Source organism: Aulonocara stuartgranti, assembly GCF_965226115.1.
Source record: "Aulonocara stuartgranti genome assembly, chromosome: 10".
In the NCBI taxonomy this organism is placed as follows: Eukaryota; Metazoa; Chordata; class Actinopteri; order Cichliformes; family Cichlidae; genus Aulonocara; species Aulonocara stuartgranti.
In genome coordinates, this window is record NC_138946.1 from 14,968,188 (window position 1) to 14,990,657 (window position 22,470).

At 41.6% G+C, this 22,470-nt stretch overlaps 1 protein-coding gene across 5 annotated transcripts in view; it reads left to right on the forward strand.

Moving 5' to 3' along the window:
* The window catches only part of LOC309715940 (transcription factor COE1), a 92,124-nt gene that overhangs the window by 51,871 nt on the left and 17,783 nt on the right, over positions 1-22,470 (forward strand). For all 5 annotated transcript variants that reach the window (XM_082549455.1, XM_082549456.1, XM_082549458.1 and 2 more), the window contains exons 7-11: positions 5,392-5,473; positions 6,999-7,140; positions 8,399-8,532; positions 12,264-12,390; positions 20,872-20,960. In XM_082549455.1, the coding sequence (XP_082405581.1) occupies positions 5,392-5,473; positions 6,999-7,140; positions 8,399-8,532; positions 12,264-12,390; positions 20,872-20,960 (574 nt within the window). The remainder of the gene's footprint in view (positions 1-5,391; positions 5,474-6,998; positions 7,141-8,398; positions 8,533-12,263; positions 12,391-20,871; positions 20,961-22,470) is intronic.

The window sequence follows — 22,470 nt, forward strand, 5'->3', positions numbered from 1 at the left end:
TGAACTCTCTGCCCCCCTCTCACGGACAATAACCATATCCAACTTCTTAATAGCAATGAACTGGTCTGCATTGGTGCATCATATCTTTATTCTCTTCCCCCTCCTGCCCCCCCCCCTCTTTCTTAAATAGATAACTATCATATCTGATATCATATCTCACAGTACAATAATATTGAATGGGTTGCATTGTTGTATTTTGTCATGTTTCTCAGGTCTTTGTCTGAATTTCTACGAACATTATTGCTAAGGATTGTCTTATTGCATTGGAGTCACACTGGGTTAAATATGTACACTTGGGTTTTAAGGGGTATTTATTATTTTCTTCTTTTTTTTTGGGTTGTATGGAAGCCCCAAACGCAATTTCATTGTTCTTGACAATGACAATAAATAAATAAATACTAAAATACTAACAGTGCTGGTACGAGCAGCTGTAGTTACCTTTTCACATTAAATGATTCGTTTTTTTTAACAGTCTAAAAGGGTGTATTTTAACCCTAACTTAACAGTTTTTTGCTAACCAAACAGGAAGTGAAAGAAAAAAAAACAACTGAAAATGAGACCATCTGCCTGCTTGTGCTCGTTTTATGTGTCCGTTTGGACGTTAGGTTCCTGTGCAGTCCTTCAAAAACCCAGCAGCAACAGCTCGACTGTGTGTTGTTCCAACGCTGATCAGTGGACCGCAAAAGAGAAGAGAGCTTCAGCTTTTCATTTTGTATGTTATAACTTCATTCTTTTCTGCAGCTGGCTGACAGAACAACAACAGCACAAGCTAGAGCAGCCCACAGACAGGTCGCACCACATACATTGGAAACTGCCTCCAACAGGCAGCAGACGTTCTCTGCAGGTAGACGGGCTGTCTATAGCACCCTGCCAATGCACTGCCAAAGGAGAACCATATTCTACCCATTATTCACACTTTGACGTCTCATAATATTGAAAATAATTCTTACAAGGGTAATTTAAGCTGGCAAAAATAGAGATAGTTGATTGTTTATATAATCTGGCTGATTATATTTTACGGTTGCCTAGCACTTTGTTTTAGTAGCATCAGTATTAACAATATAGCATGCTAACAACCCAGCAACATCTTTTATATTTAAGTTTATAAAACAAACACACTAAAAAAAGTGCTCTCCTGTTGCAGAGTCTTGCATGGTTAAGAATACCTTAGTAAAGCTAGCATTCAGCTGCAAGCTCTCCCTGAATACTGAAGATGAGAAACACAGAGATTATCCTGTATACACTGGATATTGTAGTCTTTTGCACCTATGTCTTCATCCACACTCTGACTCTATAATGAAAAATCACAAGTGTATAAGACAGTATTACTTTTGCATGTTAATGTTTTTGTCTTTCTTCTTTTATTAGTTTAAATTACTGCTCCCCCTGACTCCAACACTGAAGAGCTGTGTGTGCATGTGTGTGCATGTGTGTGTGTGTGTGTGTGTGTGTGTCTGTGTGTGTGTGTGTGTGTAGCAGGCAGGACTGGTGTCAGGTCAACTCTGTGAGTGTGGTACTCACAATATAGCAGCAAAGGTCAACAGCGCCGTTATCACTTGAACATGATCGGGCCTCAAAGAGGGAGAGCAGTAGCGGAGGGAAGGGGAGCGCTCTCCCCTCCCCCACAATCACTCAGACCCTTATAATTGCCCATTTTAATTGGAGGCCTCTTAACGACCAGCGACTGGACCAGCCAATCAATTCACACAAGGTGTCTCTGTGCGTGTGTGTGTGCGTGTTGCTGCAGGGTCTCTTTGTAGCACAGTTGATTAGGCCAGATGGGGTCAAGTGAAGGGGAGAGAGGATCGCTCCCATACTGCATTAAAATGTAGAATATGTACTTTTGACAGTCAATGAGAGAAAACACTCACACCGGAAAAGGACAGAGTCGAGTGGAAGATGGAAATATGAAAAATAATGAGATCACCAATAAGCTGAGCCAGTGATAGAAGGAATGCACTGAGAGGGGGGAATTATTGCTGTAATACTGATGTGGTGATTATTAAGGTGATGTTTAAACCGTTCCTATCTTTCTCAGTAGAGCAGCAACAGAGAAAGCAGCAAGAAGAGCCTGCAGCAGAAATATTGTTACAGTAGCTGCAGAGCAGAAATAGAAATAAAGAAGTTCATTTACTCAGAGCACCTAAAGGAGTCCTGTTGCGCTGTAGAGGAGTGCCTTGCTGAGGTTTTATTTCTGCCTTCCATTTTATCGATGCAACATACAAGTGCGCCAACGGCTTGTTGTAAAAGTCAGCTGCAAAAGTCAGCTAAGTCCCAGTTTACTAACGATTTAATGAACTGGGACATATAACATAGCAGAGTCTCAGCAATGGCAGGATGATAGGAGGTATGTTAGGACACTGTGGAGACTAGTTGCTGGTGATGGCAGCTCTCTCACCGACCAGTGTGAGGTGGAGATGGAGGAGGCAGGATGCAAGAGTCTAAAAGGCAGAATGACAGGAGAGTATATGAAACAGCCTGATTGGCTCACAGAGGCTGGGTAAGAAGATGACTGAACTTGAGTAATGATGACAGAATTGAGCTGGACACTGTGGGAAAGTGAAAGAGTAGACTAGAAGCCCAAACCCCCAGGAATACATACCTTCCTCAGTGAACTTCTAGGGCTCATTTATAAAATGGTTCCATATTCATACTTGGAAGTCTTCTGATCGTTCCCAACAGCCTGCTTATGTTTTATTCATTAAGGAAAAAACATACGCTTACGAAAGAAGGCTGTAAGGTCCGCGATAAATTTATTTAATATATAAAATCAACTTAATTCGACAGACCCTGCCTTGTTATTTATTCTCGACTAATGCCAGCTTGAATGAGAGATTATGTCAAGAGCGAGAAAAAGAAAAGAGGAAGTCAAACATGGAGCACGAAAATGCATTGATTGAGATGGGACACATAGTCAGAACTGTAAAGTTCACTGCCAGCTTGGATGCATACGTGTAGCAAAGTGTAATACCCTTCACACCAGCAGTGGGAAAATCACTCATGGTGTCTAAACTTTACACAGAGATAACATTGAGGTCAAAGCAAGGTTTATTTTTACATTTAAAGCAATTTAAACAATGTTGTTTGTGGTTATGGTTATAGATGAGACCACAGTGACAGTGCATGTAAAATCCATTCAGTTTGTTTTAACTATCAGAGTAAGACACATGCATTTGATTATGAGAATCCAACCTTGTGTTGTGTCTCCCGAATTCATTGTATCTGCTTTTCTATTGTCTGAAACTCTTAAAAACTTATAAATAATTCATATCACTTATATATTTGTGTTGACTAAAAACCAAGACAGCATTAAAACTAGATGTGTAGAGATGATATTCTTGGTAAGATCTGCGTTATATACTCTTCCATCAGATCAGTGCTTTTGAACAACTCCACAGTCTTTATTTTAATATTTTGTCCTTTATTATACTTTTTATCTTATATGTATGTTATACAACATTGTAGAAGCAAATTATGTTTAAATTACCGTTTCCAGAAGCAGACGTTTCAATTACAGCATCATTTGCAAGAGTTACATTAATAAAATGCTTATAGTTTTACACTATAAAGATGAATTTTTTTCTCTTTCCCATTGGGTTTGTTTTTTGTTTGAATCCATATTATTTTCAGTCTTTGAAATTTAGGTCTTTTACTTGTAAATTATTGCGTTTTTTTTTTTTTTTTTTTTAGTATATCAGACAGATGAGCGGGGAAGTGTGTAAGCCTCCCAGTCGCCTCCTTTACACAGAGATCTACAGCACAGGGTCAGCTGAGGCGCTCATGTTAACGCTATGCTAGTGTTGTGAGAAGGACTAGACAGTGGGAGGTCAGCAGGGGTCACCGTGGCTGTCCTCCGCTGTGATAGGCTGTCACCCGGAGGTTAAGGGTCAAGATAATTAGGTATGCAGAATCCCAGCGCCGGTGTTCTAATGAAGCTTGAGCTCGTTAATGCAGAGTTCTACACTCAGACCTGCCACTAGGCTGTGCTGCACCGTCACACACACACACTCGCATGTGGACTACATGTTTGCGCGCACACACACGCGCACGCTCATGCCTCTGCTTTGTTCTGGTGGTCCAATTCAAGGGCTGTCACCTCTTGAACAGCAGAGCTTCGGGCTCAGCCACCAGGGAATGGAGATAATACAGACATATTTTCATGAAATCTAACATAATGCAATAGCTCTGCAATCTTAATGTTATAATGGAGTTATAGTATAGGATAGTATAGTATTATATTCAATAATTTTCTGAGATATAGAGGTGTCTTTTTCAATCTTATCTTTAAATATCTTGTGTTGGAGGGCTGTAGTTTGTGTAAATAGTCCTGTAGACCTTTGAAATGGCAAATATGGTTAATGTAAAAAATATTGTATTGGATTGTGTTACAATTTTCATGTGGTGCTTTAGGTTTTCATCCTAGGCTAGTAACGCTGTTTGATCTCATTTCTTTGTTTCTGTAAAGAAATTCCTCCCGGATTAAAGTGAAACTGAAGACAATCATCTGCTGTTTATTAACACAAAATATATTTGCAAAGTAAAAGGTTTTGCATGAGTGCAGAGGAAGGGAAGTGGCGGTCTTCTTTGTGTTTGAGGCTGTGTGATGGGGTATTGCTTTTGTTGAGCTGTGAGGAGCACAGATGTAACACAAATACACATGCAAACATGAACATGTGTGGGTGTTTGTGTTTTTCTGTGCAAGTGTGCCTTGTTGCTTCTGCCAGGCTGGCCAGCTGGCTCACAACAAAACACAACCTGGATGTGTTTGTTTGCCGTTGATGGCCATCTGTGTGTTTGATTTATTCTGTAATATAGATTCATGACATATGGTCCCATTTCAAACACCTAATGTCAACATAGCTCCACTTTTTAATGGCTTGACATCAGGGTTAATGTTAAGAAAGTAGATCCTGAATCTTAAGTTTTGCAGAAATATACAGTTGCTTATTATCTTTAACACTAACTGGATTTATGCTTTTTCGTGACTTATGGAAAGACAGAAACAGCGGGAATTTTGAGAGCCGAAATTCACAAAAAGTGTAAAACTTAAGGTCAAACTTATGATTTCCTCACAGTCACGTAGTTTCTGCAGTTTTGCTACAATACTATAAAACTTCCCTTCTCATGTGCTCATCCGCTGTCTTTTTGTGGACTTTTCAAAGAAGCTGCTGTGGATTTAGGAACAAAAAAAGTTCCTTACATCTGCAAGCAAATTCCACAAGGAAATTCATTTTGACTTTCACACAGTATGAAATATTAATTTCTCTCTCTGTTTATGTGGATGTGTCTGCACTGGGCCTGAGCTCGCATTCTGGAGGAAAGCAGTCTTCACTCTGGTCTATTGTCAAGCTGTTAACCTCAAATATGGCCTTATCCTCTTTGTCTCCACAGATTTTTCCTCAAGTTTTTCCTCAAGTGCAACCAGAACTGTTTGAAGAATGCAGGAAACCCGAGAGACATGAGGAGGTTCCAGGTACAAACCGCAAGATTTTCTTCACTCTCGTAATTCATTCCTCATTTTCTTTTGTCGAGGCTTCTCTCTATACCTCGCTGTCTTTTTTCTCTCATTCTCGCCCTTCCCTTTGTCTCCTGTGGACATACCACATAATGACACAAATGCATGGCTGCTGCAACACATATACGCAGGAATGTGTGTATGCGTGTGTTTCTGTGTAAGTAAATAAGCTATCAGCGCCTGTACAGGAAACATGAGATCCTGACCCTGAGTAGTTGGAGCATAAATATACACACAATGCAGGGGTATAGAGGGGAGAGGGTAAGAGAGCCAAGCAGTGTGTGTGTGTAAGAGAGAGGGAGAGATAGGCCACAAATTGGCAATGATAAAAGAAAGATGCTAAAAAAAAAAATCATGGCAACCAAAAAGAAAGAGATTATGCAGTCTGACAGGTGAGGCTGGGACAGAGATGGGGGTCCAGGGTGTCCCCCACCTCTCACCCTGTGTCAGCTGGGATAGCTCCAGCTGCCCAGGACCATAAGCTGGGTAAGCAGTGAGAAAAATGGGCGTATAAATAGAATATGGAAGAAGCAACTGAAAAATCCCATTTTTATTATCAGTCTAACATTCCCAGTATGCATTGGCATACTGCAAACCTGAGGGACCACGAGTGACAGAGACACAGCACGCAAATGCATTGCCTGTGACACTGTATCAAGAGAGAAAGAAAGAAGGTTGTGAATAAGATTTCAGGCAGTGCACTCAGTATTATTTCCTTATCTAAAGGCCACAACACAATCAGGAAGACACCACTTGAGCATGAATAGAGAAACTGGACGCCCAGGAGATACTGATAGATTTATTACCGTGGCACATGAGTATGGGAGTGTGTGTGTGTGTGTGTGTGTGTGTGTGTGTGTGTGCGTGCGTGCGTGCGTGCGTGCGTGCGTGCGTGCGTGCGTGTGTGTGTGTGTGTGTGTGTGTGTGTGGCGTGCTCTCTTGTGTACAGACTTGTGTGTGTGAGAGTGAGATGGGATGGAGAGAGTCATCCAGCACCAAGTGTGTGACGGTATCTGTGCCTCTAATTGTGCAGCTCTATTGTAGTGGAACCAGAAAAGACAGCTCTGTTTCCCTGGGAGATAATTAAGGGCCGGACCCATCAGGAACTATTGGACAGAGGAGGACACACACACACACACAGAGTGTACAGTGACTTAGTGTGTGTTGAGGGTGCTGGTAATAGCAGTGATAACAGGTTACATTTAAAGAGCTTTTCACAGTTTCATGCTTTTAACTCCTCCCTGCGATGATCCCTCGACCCCCGACTTTATAATTCCTCATTTTTTCTTTTCTTTTTTCTTTTTCTTTTCTTTCTCTTTCCCCGCTCCCTCCCTCCCTCCCTGCCTACCTCCTTTCCCACCCCTACCCATTTTTTATGTCCACCTTTTCCACCTTGTTCCCCAATCCTCTCCTTGTTAATCACCTTATTTTCTCAATTGTCCACCCAACTCTCTCTGCCACTCACCCCCTTACCTCTCTCCAGGTGGTCGTATCAACGACAGTGAGCGTGGAGGGACACGTCCTGTCGGTCTCTGATAACATGTTCGTTCACAACAACTCCAAACACGGTCGACGGGCCCGCAGGCTCGATCCTGTGGAGGGGACGCCGTCTTACCTAGAACACGGTAAGGAGTGTGTGTGCATGCATGCAAGCACGTGTGTGTGTGTGTCTGAGAGCATAAGCAGCATGGCCACCAGATGGTTGATGGTTTAATCCTATCAGGTGATTCCTGCCCCTCCATCTGGCTAATCCAACTCACTACACACACACATTGCATGGTGTGGTGCTTTCTGTGTGTGTCAGTGTGTGTGTATCGGTCTAATATCATTATGCTTTTTTTCATACTCAAACCCAGACTAAGGGGTGTTGTTGTAATTCAGCTGCATACTGATAATCACACACAAACACTTACACTGAGATGAGAGCTGGTTTTTGACAGACGGGTTTTTGTTGTTATGATATAGGATTAGATCACATGAGCTTAAACACACAATACTCTGTCATATTGAAGTGACATAAGCTGACTGTATCCATTATGTTTGAAGTCATGTGATGCACACCAAACCGTCTGTGTGTGCTTTTATCCATGTAAGATCATTAGTTTCAGAAATGAACTGTCCTAATCTCGTGCCAGTCAAGCTTTGGGATCAACAAACTGTAAACACACCAATACAGATTGCGTCCAAATGATGCTTTTAAACTACCTTCAATCAACGATAATGGAAAATTACACAGTGAAACAAGAAGTGAGCTTCTGTTTTTGGGGTTTTTTGTACAAGTCATTTAAATAAATCTCTTTTTTACCAGGAGTAAATAGTAAACTAACTGCTGTTGGTTCAGAGCTTTCAGTGATTTCTTTTAAAATTTTGGTTAAATTCTATTATTATGACAGTCTATTCTTTCCCACTCAAACACTTCTCAGAAACATAAATAATGGTTGAAACTGAAGTGAAGAGAACCCAAAGACTTTACTTGATACTTCAGCACTCGTTTCCTGTGTTTATCATTTTACTCAGCAGAATTATTTACAAGGGGAAACCCTTCTTTTTTGCACAAGGACCCATTGAAAAAGGACTCAGTCTTTGAATCTGCAGTGTTCTCAGTGAATAAGTGTGATGATCTGGAACACAGCCAGAATCCGCGGGTGCAGCAGGATGAATTATGAGGTGCAGATGCAACAGGGATGAAAACGCTTCAAGCCAGATTTCCCCTCCAGTTTGCAGACTGATTTGTGTTTTTTTACAATAGCAATATAGTTAATATTTCATGTCTTTTTCAGCTGCAGTTTATTGTAGATGCATGTTAAATACCAAAAGTACCTAATTCTTTTTTTTCACCCTTTTACTCATGGATCTAATCATGCTCTCATCTATATGCTCCAGGAGCAGCGCCCTGCATTAAAGCCATTAGTCCCAGTGAGGGCTGGACTACGGGAGGTGCTACTGTCATCATCATAGGAGACAATTTCTTCGACGGTCTCCAAGTAATCTTCGGTACCATGCTGGTTTGGAGCGAGGTCAGTTTACCAGCCGTCCTGCCCCAGTGTTGTTTCAACCCCTCAACTGTGTGTTTTTGCCTTCGGAGCTTTGGAAGTAATTCAATATGAAAACACACTTTTCGTCATGGTCAGGCTCTTAACTGTGCGTGATCAAGTGCATGTTTGTGTGTACGTGTGTGTGTATGTGTGTTAATGTTTGTCTAAATGAGGTTTGGCTCTCTAATGAGTCCCCACCAACGAGCGACCACCGCCCCTCACTACCTTCCTCACCCACACTCCCTCTGTCTCTTTCTCTCTGGAATACTGATCAAATCAGCAGATTTTGATAGCCATCAGCTTAATGCTCACAAAAACACTCCCTCTCTCTCACACACACACATACAGCTCACTATCATACTTTTCCCCAGCTCCACTCCTCGACTGAATGTTTATTTGTCTTTTGACTCCACTCACCGTGTGTGCCGAGCGACCGTGGCTCTTTTCCAACAACAACAGCGACAGTGTTTCTGTGTGTGTGTGTGTGTGCGTGTGTGTGTGTGTGTGTGTGTGTGTACACACACACTGGCAAACATGGATGGGTGTTTGTGTGTCTGTGTTAAGAGCTGAGGGGTTTGTTTACAGTGTTGAGAGCCACACTTACACTCACTAACATGTGTACAGAGTCTCAGTTCAGTTCAAACTGACTCAGCTCTCTTGGCGTTCCTCATTCCATCCTTCGAATGGATTTTAGCCAACCAAATGCTTCATTTGCACTCAACCTGATTATTGATTTCGAAGCAAGAAAACACAGTTTGCAAAAGGTCCGTCGGTGGAAAGTCATTACATGTTTGCCAAGTGGGGTTTGTCTGTATCTCTCCATCCTGTCTACTTTTTTTTCAAAACCCTTAACAGATATTTTGAAAATCATCCATAAATATGTTATAACTGGTTCAAGTGTGTCTCGAATATGGCTCAAAAACAATGATTTATCTTCCTCCTGGTATAAACAGAGATGCTGGAAGGTCAGGATTTAGTTCATTTCTATTTTCTTTTTATTTACCCTAAACTTGTGGTCCATTTCAAACTAAGTCATGTAACATACTGTCATCATTGTGGAGCAATTCTGTCATCGTCATTTATTGAGGTTTACCACAATTAGTTCATGTCACAGCTCCATTAAGGTCTCGCCACAGCATTTGAACCGAGTTGAGGTCTGCACTTTGACTAGGGCCATTTCAGCACCGTTGTTCTGTCCATCGTCTTCTACTGGAACAGATCCCAGCTGTCAGTGGGCGATAGGTGGGTTACACCTTGGACAGGTCGCCAGTCTACCACAAGCTATACACAAAGAGACAGGCAATAAATCACACTCACATTCACAGCTACGGACGGTTTAGAACAGGGGTGGGCAACTCCAGGCCTCGAGGGCCGGTGTCCCTGCAGGTTTTAGATGTGTCCTTGAACCAACACAGCTGATTTAAATGGCTAAATTAGCTCCTCGACATGTCCTGAAGTGCTCCAGAGGCCTGGTAACAAACTAATCATGTGATTCAGGTGTGTTCACCCAAGGTGAGATCTAAAACCTGCAGGACACCGGCCTTCGAGGCCTGGAATTGCCCACCCCTGGTTTAGAATCACCCGTTTATGTAACATGCATGTCTTTGGACTGTGGGAAAACCCAGAGTATGCAAACTCCACATGGAAAGGCCACATCATGTGCACTCAAATCCAAGCCTTTCTTGCTGTGAAGTGAGGGTGCTAACTAATGCACCACTTCACAAGCGCATGGCACAACACAGAAGAGCCACCTCCACAGGACAAGACTCAGCAGTCCATCTGCATCTTAAGGATAAAGGACACTCTTTCGAGGATGCCAATGTTCACATTTTGGACAGAGAGGACAGATGGTTTGAAAGAGGAGTGAAAGAAGCCATCTATGTCCACTGTGAGCGACCATCTTTGAACAGAGGCGGGGGTTTACGACACCAACTCTCTGCCATCTATAATCCAGTTTTGAGATCCCTTCCCAGACGCCTTAACGCCCACTCACATCCTGGGCCATCTGACCTCAGGAATTCGCATGATAAGGTGGGGCCAGGTTTCACAATGAACACACCCGAAACTCTGGCTGATTGGGGCCCACACCCAGTTTCACACCTTGGCTCAGGCGATTAGAGGATCATCAGGGGGTCCTTTTGTCCCTCTGTGGGGGGTTACTCCCACTAGGTTATATCTGGGACTCTCCACCATTTGACCTTAGAACTGAAGAAGCTTCTCGGATGAGAGGTGAAACGTCTTCAAGCTACTTAAAGAAGTCCAGACGCTTTTCTTTGCAAGCTCCTTTGACTACGATGACGTGGATGACTGAGAACCTTCACATACATAACTAATGCACCATTTTGCCACCCCCATCATTGTTCTGTTGCATGACCCAACTGGGCCAAAACTTAGCTGTTGGACGAATGTCCCCACATCTTACTCTAGAACAGCGGTCCCCAACCTTTTTTGCGCCACGGACTGGTTTATGCCCGACAATATTTTCACGGACCGGCCTTTAAGGTGTCGCGGATAAATACAACAAAATAAAACTAGTACCGGTACCGAAAAAAGAAGATTTATTCATAACACACGTGAAAAGACCAAGGAAAACCGAGTTAACGATAAAAACGATAACAAAATAACGCTGAAAACCGATAAAAACCCTGAAAACCATACATTTCACACCTGAGCCTCAACTCTCGCGGCCCGGTACCAAGCGACTCACGGACCGGTACCGGTCTGAGGCCCGGGGATTGGGGACCGCTGCTCTAGAACGTTTGGTATACAGAGGAGTTCGTGGTCGACTCAATGATTGTAAGGTGTCCAGGTCCTGTGGCTGCAAGAAAAGCCCAAGTCATCACCCCTGCACTACTGTGTTTGACAGTTGGTATTTCTGCATTATGGCCAAACATCTCCATTATGGTCTTGTCGGTCTAAGGGACATTGTTCCAGAAGTCTTGTGGTTTGTTCAGATGCAACTTTGTAAACCTAAGCCATGTTGCCATGTTCTTTTTAGACAGAGGCTTTTAGAAAGAGGCAAACAAGCCACACTTTTTATTTCTTTTTCTGTGTGTTTTTCTGATCATGTTGTTGTGAACTTCAACATTTAACATGCTAACTGAGGGCTGTAGAGTCTTGGGCGCACTTTCACAATTTCCCAAGCATTGCATGGTCTGACCTTGGGGTGACTTTGCTGAGACCACTCCTGGCAAGATTGTGGCATTGTGTTAACACACACCTGAACGCTCCGGACCAGTAAACCTGCCAAAACCTCTGCTTTTATAGAGGTGCTCACACTTGCTGATGACGACTCTATGACTCATTTTAAATCTTAGCTAATAATGAAAAAAGGAATCAGTGGTTTTGCTCCAAATGCCACCTTCAAATTCAGACTAATGCAAAAATGCATTAAATTCAAATATAAAACCAGGTCAGCTAGAGATCAATTTCACATCATTAACAAGCGATCAATCTCCAACCCAACAACTAAAATAAAGTTTAGAGCAAAGCTTCAGTATGCAGGTTTATTTAAATCTGCGACTGAATTACTAGATTTAAAGGAAACATCTTTTTTTTTTTTTTATCAGTGGAGATATTTTTCATGAATAGAGAAAACCTAGCTGCACAACATTAAGAACTAAAGGTGCTGTGGTGTCCCGATGTTTAATACTTCATTCTTCTTGATTCTTCGGGTGATTTGACTCTTGGTACTCTGTTCCTTGCTTTTCTAGCTGATTACACCACATGCCATCCGGGTGCAGACGCCTCCCAGACACATCCCTGGGGTTGTAGAGGTCACTCTGTCTTACAAGTCTAAACAGTTCTGCAAAGGCACACCAGGGAGGTTCATATACACAGGTAGGTTCAAAGAACACAGTTACACACACATACAATTTACTGTATTGTCTTAATTAAAATATGTTTTTCTTCTTCTAATATGAAAACTGTCTAATTTGTCATTGTAGGTTAGTGAAAAGGTGTGTTTGCATATATAAGCTTTTGTATGTGCATTTGTGTGTTTGTACATGTTTCAGAGAGACTGTGTCTGAATGTGCGTGTGTGTGTGTGTGTGTGTGTGTGAATAACATCTATGAGTTGTAGTTCACTCTCAGGCCAGACAGTGTTGAACTAATGACTGTAGATTAGTCAACATTAACGACCCACACTCGTTAGAATGTTGCCATAATCAGAGGCTCGTTAAAACCAGCTACAATTAAACAGTCTGCTCTTTATAGCCCTCCATACTGAAACTATTAGTGAAATCATCCAGAACACCCAGTTTACTAACGCACATTAAACGCACACACACAAACACACACGTTTCTGACCGGATTGTTGACTTTGAGTGAGCATTTTCCTGCTAAACGGAGTAGTGCAGGAAAAGGAGAGAAAGCATGCGTGTGTGTGTTACTTTGCACATACATGTGGAAATGGATGGAGGTGATGTGATGTCTGGTATTGATCCGCTCAACATGGCTCCATCACACCATAACGATGACGTCATTCACAGATTCACAGACAGGGGGGGGAATTGTAGCTGCCATAGAAATTCTTGGAGTCTTGGAGACATTTAATGACGCCAACATTACAGGAGGATTTAAACATGATCAATGAAGATGGAAAAAAAACTTACAATGAATAAATGTGAGTTTTACTCTTGGGGACAAGTACATAAAATCTCTAATATTTCCTGCTCAAGAGGTGAGAAGAAAGTGATGAAGTCTGCATTTCAGCTTTGCGTGCTTTATTTGATTAAATTAAGCTCGATGTGTATTCCATGATAATGCCCAACAAAAAGTCATAGAGGAAGAACAGTATTAGGGAAGTAACTGAAAAAGGAAGGACAAATGCAAGCACTTCACTGCTTTAAACCAGTCGGGATTGTACAATTTAAGAAAAATGGGCTTCTGTGTGAAATCGCAGCTATCACCACAAAAAAAAAGCAGCAATTATAAGCTTAAATGGCAGACCCACAATCAGGATTTTGTTAGATGATGGCTGTACAAAATTTTGAGGAGTAAAATGTCAGGCGATGTGAGTTTCTTTTAAAGGTAGTTCCTTTGTAAAAGATCTCCAGCTTGCTTCAGTGTTCTTCAGACGCAACATCTTTGTGACCCTGAGGCTAGCCGGCTGGTAATTGGTCCGTCTGGCATCTAACTGCTGCTCCTATTGGGCGCAGATGACCCACTCGTGACCTTGCGATTGGCTAATGGCTTCAACATGTGACCCAGGAAACGCGATCCGTTAGTGCGGTTGCCTGATCCCGCCTCGAGGTTGACTCCTTGCTAGAAGTCACTGGTGAAAGGTCAGGGTGGTGAAAGCTGATTGGCTGTGGTGGTTTTTCAGCGCTTAAGCTGTGGTTGCCTCTGGGTGTAAGGGCTGCGCAATTAAACATACTCACGAGCACACATGTGCAAAAAAACGCGCACGCACACACCACACGTAAAAACGCACGCAAAGCCACACTTACATGGGGTCATGTCTTACACAACTTACCACACACACTTTCAAACAGGGGCAGGAGTTTAAAGTAATTGTAAATCAGAGTGATATGAGGGAAAGATGGTGACTAGTCTGGTAAACAGATGGTCTACCACATATGTATACACACACACACACGCACACACATACAAACACACGCACACACATACAAACACACGCACACACATACAAACACACACACACCCTACATGCACACATGGTGCCGTATGGCTGCCTCATCTGCCCGATGGGAAAAATTAACATTCTCGACATCACACACCATAAACTATAAACACACAAAGGTACAAAGTGACAATCAATAAATGCTGGCATTATGAACGCATGTGTGGACACACACTCGTATAAAGAGCTGATTTATTATCAACAGCTGAAGAAAAAAAAAACTCAGAAAGCTCAGAAACTTTTAGAGAAATTTGAAAAATGGTGACAATTTTACACTTTTTTTCTTCACTTTTCCAAACAACCTCGCTTGGAGACGGGAGAAGTGAGAAATAGAGAGATTAAAAACAGAAAGCTGGAGATGCATAAAAGGGGGGGGGGGGGGGGGGGGTGCATAGGAAGAAAGGTGGATTTTTAAAACCAGATTGTAAAGTATCGATCCGCTCATAAGTGGATCACATATACTGATACACACATGCAGATACACTCATCGTACATAGACACATATACAAACACACGGAAAGTCACAGAGAGAAGACGAGCTCGGGAGAAAGAGATCTCATCTCATAAGGAGAAGAATGAAGCAATAATTCAGTGGTATTGAACTGCTGGCTGGCCAGAGAATCAATATCACCACACCTCCTCTTCTCCTCCTCCTTTTCTTCTTCTTTTTCTCCTTTTACATCAGTCCCCTCTGTCCTTTCACCCACCCAATTTCACTCGCTTCCCTCCCCTCCTGCTCTTTACCCCATTGTTTTTCCTCTTTCTGCACATTCTTTTGTTTCAACACCACCCAAAGATAACTAGAAAAACATCGCCATTTTACAATAAATGCACATGAGAAATCCTAGACATACACCACCCCCACGTCTTCTCTTCTGTCTCCCTCCTCTGTTCACATTTTATTGTGAAACAGGAGTGGATGGCCTGTCCTCATGAAACTTCAATGAGTATTGATCTGATGGCAGCTCTGGACTCTGGAGGAAGAACTAGGCTGGAGGATGGAGGGGCGGTGGAAGAATGGATGGACGGATAAAAGTGGCAGAAGGTGTAGTTAAGAAAAAAGGAAGGAGGTGAAGCGGAAGAGAGTAGGAGGAGGGGAGAGGAGGGAGTCATGCAGTGATGATTTCACAGGCAGAAGGGTGGCAGGATTTGTCGAGATGAAACAGGTTCAAGCTTCAGTGTCACCAAATCGTCCACCGTCTTGAAGCTGTTTATCTTTTTTTAGACTCATCATTGACACAACTCATATCATTGGATTAACACGGTGCTATGAAATGTATTTGCCCCCTTCCTGATTCCTTTTTCCATATTTATCACATTTTCAGATATTGTTGACAAATTTGAACATTAAACAAATAATAAACCAAGCAGAAAGGGAAAAGCGCCGAAAGGTGATCTCCTCTCAAAGACCAACACATCATGCAACAATGTAAAGAAACAACTGAGAAACAAAGTCAGTGGCATGTATTAGTCTGGAAAGGGTTACTAGCGAGTTCTAAGTCTTTGGGACTCCAGTCAGAGCCATTATCCACAAATGGAGAAAACTTGGAACGATGAAACTTCCCAGGAGTGGCCGGCCTGCCGAAGTCACTCCAAGAGCGCATCAACAACTTATCCAGGAGGTCACAAAAGAACCTAAAAAAACATCTAAAGACCTGCAGGTCTCACTTGCTTCAGGGTGTAGAAGACTTGCCATAAAAGATGGAACCATGAATTCTGCTCTACCAAAAAACCCTGAAGGTGAATGTCTAGCCATCAGTTCTTGCCCTTAAACTGAAACACACTTACATTACACAGCAGGACAATAATCTGATACCCACCAGCAAGTCCGCCTCTGAACACCTCAAAAAACTAAATAAAGGTTCTGCAGTGGCTTAGTCAAAGCCTGGACTTAAATCTAGTGCTGTGGTCTGACCTTAAACAGGTCATTCCTACTCGGATATCTTTGAGTGTGGATGAATTAAAACAATTCTGTTAAGAAGAGCGGGCCAAAACCCCTCCACAGCAACTTGAAACACTCATTGCCAGTTTTTGCAAACACTTGATTGCAGTTCTTGTTGCTAAGGTTGGCACAACCAATTAATAGCCTTAAGGGGCAGTTATGTTTTCACACAGGGACAGGTAAGCTTGGATAACTTTTTTCCCTTAATAAGTGAAATCATCATTTAAAAACGTCATTTTGCATTTACCCAGTTACCCAGTAAGTGTGAAAAATATGCAAAAAACTAAGAAGCCATGAAGAAGGCAAATACTTTTTCACACCACTGTACTCTATGTCCTTATGTCAAAACTGGCATCTGGAGACCCCCCAACTGATTGTAGTTGTCAGCATTTCTATGGTAAGTGAACCTAATCTGATACTACTAATGCCTTTTATAGCTGATGTGTAACCACTGGAGTGAGTTCTGTTGGGTGATCATTATTGTATTTTGCACAACTCTGTTGCTTGTGAAGCTCGCACACAAGAATTTCACTCACATGTGCTGTACCAATGTACCTGCACATGTGATGTGACAATAAAAGTGATTTGATTTGATTTGATTTGATGTTGTTGCTTCTGTGCATTAAGAAACTGCTAAATCTTTTGGGAAACCTGAACTTTTTGCTTCAAAATTCACACAAACTGTACATGTAACTACGCAAATCCATAAATACGCAAACATTCCCACCTTAAAAAAACATTTAGTTCTATTAATAAAGAGTCAGTTGGAGATACTTGAGGCCTAAGGTACTGAAACCGCTCAAAGTCATGCTTTTGTATATTTGTACATGAATGTGTGTGTGTGTGTGTGTGTGTGTGTGTGTGTGTGTGTGTGTGTGTGTGTGTGTGTGTGATATTACAGTTGGCATCGTCTCTAGAGATGTACAGGGAGCGTGGATCTGACACTGGCAGTTAATTTTGGCAGTTGATATCCCGCTGACTGTTAGGCAGCTGTTTTTCTAATTTTTGTTTTTCTCAACTATGACTAAGTTTAGTTTTCGGCTTTGTTTGTTTTTATTGCTTGAACACAAGCTCTCTTCACTCCTTTCGCCACCTCTCACCTGATTCTATTCTTTTCTGCTTTCATTTCTTCTTGCTCTTCTGCTCCTCCTTGACCTACTTCCTTCCAGACCACTCCATCATGTTCACATAATTATCCTATGTGGATCTTAAAAATCATAATTTGTCCAAAAACTTTCCTTGGAGCAGGGAGAAGTACTGTCCATGACAGTTTAACATCTGGTGTTTTTATAGCTCTGCAATTTATGAAGTTATCTTGCTAACAAATTGCGGTTCAGGACATAACAGAAACCAGAAACTTGGGTGTGATGTGATAATAAAACAGACATATATCTAAAACACACACACACACACACACAGAAACTAGAAAACAACACAAGATATTCAGCTGCAACTAATTTAATAGTGCTGGATGTGGAAAGTACCCGATATCACTGCAGCTGCACACTTGGACATCACACACGTGCAGACACACCCTCTGCAGCCCACACCTACTGTGCATCCATTCATGTGTCCATTTGTCTTTGTCTTTTTTTCTACACTTATTCTTTAACTCAACTTAAGCATACATGGGTCGAAAAATGGGGTGAAGACACATGTTCAGCACATATAAATAAACACAGAAAATCCTTTAAAGCTGTCATCCTGACTGACAGAGCTTTCATGTCTCTACTTGAGTGACATATTGATTGTGTAAAGACTGCAGAGGGCTGTAATTGGGACATTAAAGTGAACACTAAACGCTCTTTAAAACCCTTTAGATTATACACCTGCAGTGTTATTATCATACAAGTGCTTTTGACACCATTAGCGACTGCACCAGGTTTATCCATCTCTGCACATATTTGCATTAACCGCCTGCACTCTATCAGGTCTGCTACCATTAATAATGGCAGTGTAATATCAGTTAGACTGGGCCGCCTCCCCAGAGTTAATGGTTATGTTTTAAGGTATGTATGTATTTATTGTAGATTATATTTATGTAGCTCTGCAGAGGTAAAACCTTAATAAATAAAGCTAAAACTATGCAAGGCAACTGTAGATGTCTCAAATAGTGGTGCAGAAATATACTCACTGCCATCAGGGACATATGTTCAATTGCTCATTAAAGTAAATATCTGATCAGCCAAACACATGGAAGCACCTTAATGCCTTAAGGATTGTAGATGTGGTCAAGACGACCTGCTGAAGTTTAGCTGTTCATGGCAGCTGTGGTAATGTAAAGGCTTAGGGGACACTATGACAACTGAGCATTGTCACAGCCTCATGTCCATCCCTTTATGACCACAGTGTACCCATCTTCAGATGGCTTTTTCTTTGCACAATAGCACGCCATGTTGCAAAGTTCAAAACATCTCAAACTACTTTCTTGAATATAATAATAAGTTGACTGTACTCAAATGGCATTCACGGTCAACAGATTTCAATCCAGTAAAACACCTTTGGGATGTGATGGAACAGGGAGATTGAAATCATGGATGAAACTGCAGCAACTGTTTGATGCTGTCATGTCAATATGGACCAAAATCTCTCAGAAATGTTTCCAGCACCTTGTTAAATCTGTGCCGTGAAGACTTAAAGCAGTTCAGAAGACACAAGGGAGTCATACCTGATATTAGTGTGTCTGATAAAGTGACCGGTGATCTTAAACTTGAATTTGATGTTGCTACTCAGTGACGTTATAGTCCCATGTGATGCCCAGAGTGTAGAATAAAGGCATAAAAGAAACAGGTCTGTTTGGCCTGTTTTTGTTCTCTTACATGCATCTGAAGAAACACAATTCAGCTTTAATTCATCACGTTTTCTTAACAGCTAGGCTTTCTTCAAGTTTTATAAATTTAAAATCTGAAGTCAAGCATTCAACATTTAACAGCGTTCTGCTTCGGGAGAATATCCACAGTAGTTGCTGAGAGATGTATTTTTCTCAGTTACAGTTTCCCAGCCCGATTTTGAACTGCCGACCTTTCAGTCACAAGCCCTCATCTCTAACTTCCAGGCTTCTGTTGGCTCATGCTGAGCAGGTTCATTATTTTCCAACCCAGTTTTGCCAGAAAACCCCCCAAAAAAACGCTTCTTGATACCAGCATGTTCCTTGGGAACAAAATGTCACAAAATGAGATGTCATCCTCTCTCCTCTCTAGTGAGATCTCCCCGTGCTGATTGCCATAGATGTTGTGATTCTGTCTGTTTATGCGCGCTCAGGCTGAGCACCGGCAACAAGAGCATTAAAGGTGCTACTCTAACTTGTTGTTTTTGAGAAAAGGATAGCATCTTTTGACTTATCATTTATCCGCTGAACTACTAGGAGGTTGAGGCGATGAATGGGAAGGCCTTTGAATTTTTGGTTTATCGTAAATCACCATTAATTTACACAAATATGAGTTTATTGTCTGACTTTGCCCCCAAGAAACACACAGACATATTCTGCTAAATGTAAATCTTGTAGGAAAGTCATCTTCCTGATGACTTAAAGCAAGAGGTGAGAGTGAGCTCTGTTTTTATCTCTCAAGGTTCATGACCAGTCCCTAGTTGTACATTTTACAATATATGACACCAGTGGGATTTTGCTGCAAATCAGCAAAATTGCTTCAGACCGTAAAAGTGGTTAAAAGCACATGGAAAAAAGCAAAGCTGACATTTCTAGAAACAGCAGATGGTGGAACAAGAAGTGAAAGGCTGATGGAAAATCTTATCATACATGTGTAGCCTATAAAAAAAATGTGGTAAAGAAGCTACAATATTGTTGTTGTTGTGACAGGAAGCCTTTGGGATTGTGGTAAAGTGCTTTTTAAAGGATGCAATCTGTGTTTTTATATTAAGATATGAGTTACATGACTTGCATGTCTATCACATAATTTAGAGTAAAATAGATAAATACTACCTGTCTCTGAGACTCCCTTCAGGAACATATACAGAAGCAAGTAGCTACAGAGACCCACAATATCTATCTGAGGGCTAAAATGAATTAGGTCTGCCTTTACCAGATGAGTATTTTATTTTTAGCAAACCAAGTCTAAGGCCTAAAGACTAGTTGGGGCACCCCTTTTAGCCTCCAGTAGCTAGGGATAAAAATCTGTTTTCCCTGACTTGTTGGTGAGGGTTGATGGAGGTCGTTGGCTGTCGCTTGGTTGAATCAGTTCCAAAGAGACTCCTGCACCAAAAAAAACCTGAAATCTGAAAAAAGCATCCTCCTCCTCCGTACAGTAGTGGTAAGATCCAGTCGTGAAATTTGAAGGTAATAAAGAGCCATAAAGTGCTTTCCCCTCCTGTTAGCAGCTAAGTGATGGACATATTAAAGTGAGCCTGTAATATCCAGCAGGAGTTGGTGGAGGTCTAGCCTGAAAGATGGATTTAGATGGACACAAATATAATGTGTAAAGTGGCACTTTGTGCTGACAAGCTTGCAGCATGAATTTAACAGGTAGTGATTTAGAGTTGTGTCCACAGCTTGTTTCTGTAGCCACTGATTGGCTGAATAAACACTCAATGCAGGTGCAAAGTTGAAAGATTTAAACTCCCAGTTATTGAGTTATGGGTTTATGTCAGAAAACTTTCCAGCTACACCCACAAGTGCAGCATGATGTCAACACTGGAGATGGAGTGTTTCCAGTTGTTCTCAGGAAATTTCCATATTACTTATTCCCTCTGTTTCTGTTTCTCTTTGTCCTCTCCAGCGTTAAACGAACCTACCATCGACTACGGCTTCCAGAGGCTACAGAAGGTCATTCCTCGGCACCCTGGTGACCCTGAGAGGCTGCCAAAGGTACCGAAACAGTTCACATTCACAACTTGCCCATTTGTACCACAGCTTGTTGGACTTAGAATAAAACAAGAACTTGTCTTTTGTTTAGGGATATTTCAAAAAGGACAGAAACTGTAGCTTTACAAAGATGTGAATGAAAGAACTTTGTGCTTATATTTTATTTGCTTTGTATATGCTTGTTTTTTATATTTCTGACGAGAATATGTGTTTTTAAATCTCCTGTGGGCTGTTCTTTTACCTCTTTGTGAACCCTTTGTGTGTCAGTTTCTTAGCTCCACATTTACAGGGTGAGTGCTTGAGTCTCTTCCAGATCAGAGAGTCATATCTGATTATTTGTTTATCAGCTGGAGATCAAGCAGCGTGTTTAAAGGTTCAGCAGATGTAAACAATTAGCACCAAACGATGAGCTCCGCTTTGATACCAAACTCTGTCATCTTGCTCTGTACATGCAGGATGACTTCTCTCAAAGTGTGTGTGTGTGTGTGTGTGTGTGTGTGTGTGTGTGTGTGTGTGTGTGTGTGTTCACAAGTCGACCTGTTTCAAGTCTGAAATTGTGTATCTGTGAAGGCAGAGGTCATGCCCTTGTAAACAGCTGCTGTTGATTGGTTCGCCATTCCTGCTGGAACTAGTCCATGATTGGCTGTCTTTGCTGTGACATCATCAAAGAGTGGGCGCTGGTCACGATGTGATGGATGTGGTGATACAGCTGTGTCATCACGGTCATGGTGACACCCTGGATCAACCACATGTGTTATCAATCAGATGTAATGTCCACCATCACCGTGGGAACGTGTTCAATACGTTACGCAATAAACATAACTGGTGGATTTGTTGCTTTCACTTATGGTAAACAGTAATGAGCTCACTGTTGCTTAAAAGCTAATAAACCTACAGTACGGTCAAATTTAGAAATGAGATGATGAGGATCAAAACATCAACCTTCTTTATAGTAGGTGACCTGCTCTACTACCTACAGCCTGCTCTACAGCCACCCTGGATGGGGTCCTGGATGTCATAGTGAACATGTAGCTGAGTGTAATTATCATTTTTTCTTATTCTTAAGGTTTACAGTGCTCTGCTGAGATGAGCCAGAGACACAGATAATATCTGCGCCATAAATTAAGGTGTAAAATAGTAAAAAAAAAAAAATGGTCACATGTACAGTACAAAATGTGACCTTTAAGGCGGGAAAACTTTTAAAACCTTATTTGTGGCAAAGTCAGTAACTTTTCTCAGATATCAGCAATAGTTCCATACATGCATTTTGATATAACTGATCATTAAGATTAAAGTTGTAGCTATCTCCTTTTTCAATGAGATAAAAGTTTGTCCTTGTTGCTGATAACTCCCCAGGGGCTTTTTAAGATGACTGCCAAGTGGAAAGACTTTCTCCTAAAAGTTCTGCTTTAGTTTGGTGATAACACCCCCAGGAGCTGCTCGAACATGGAAACCCATGTCATGAAGCTCCTAGACCACGTTATTTGTGCTGATTTTAATGCTGAAGGGGGTT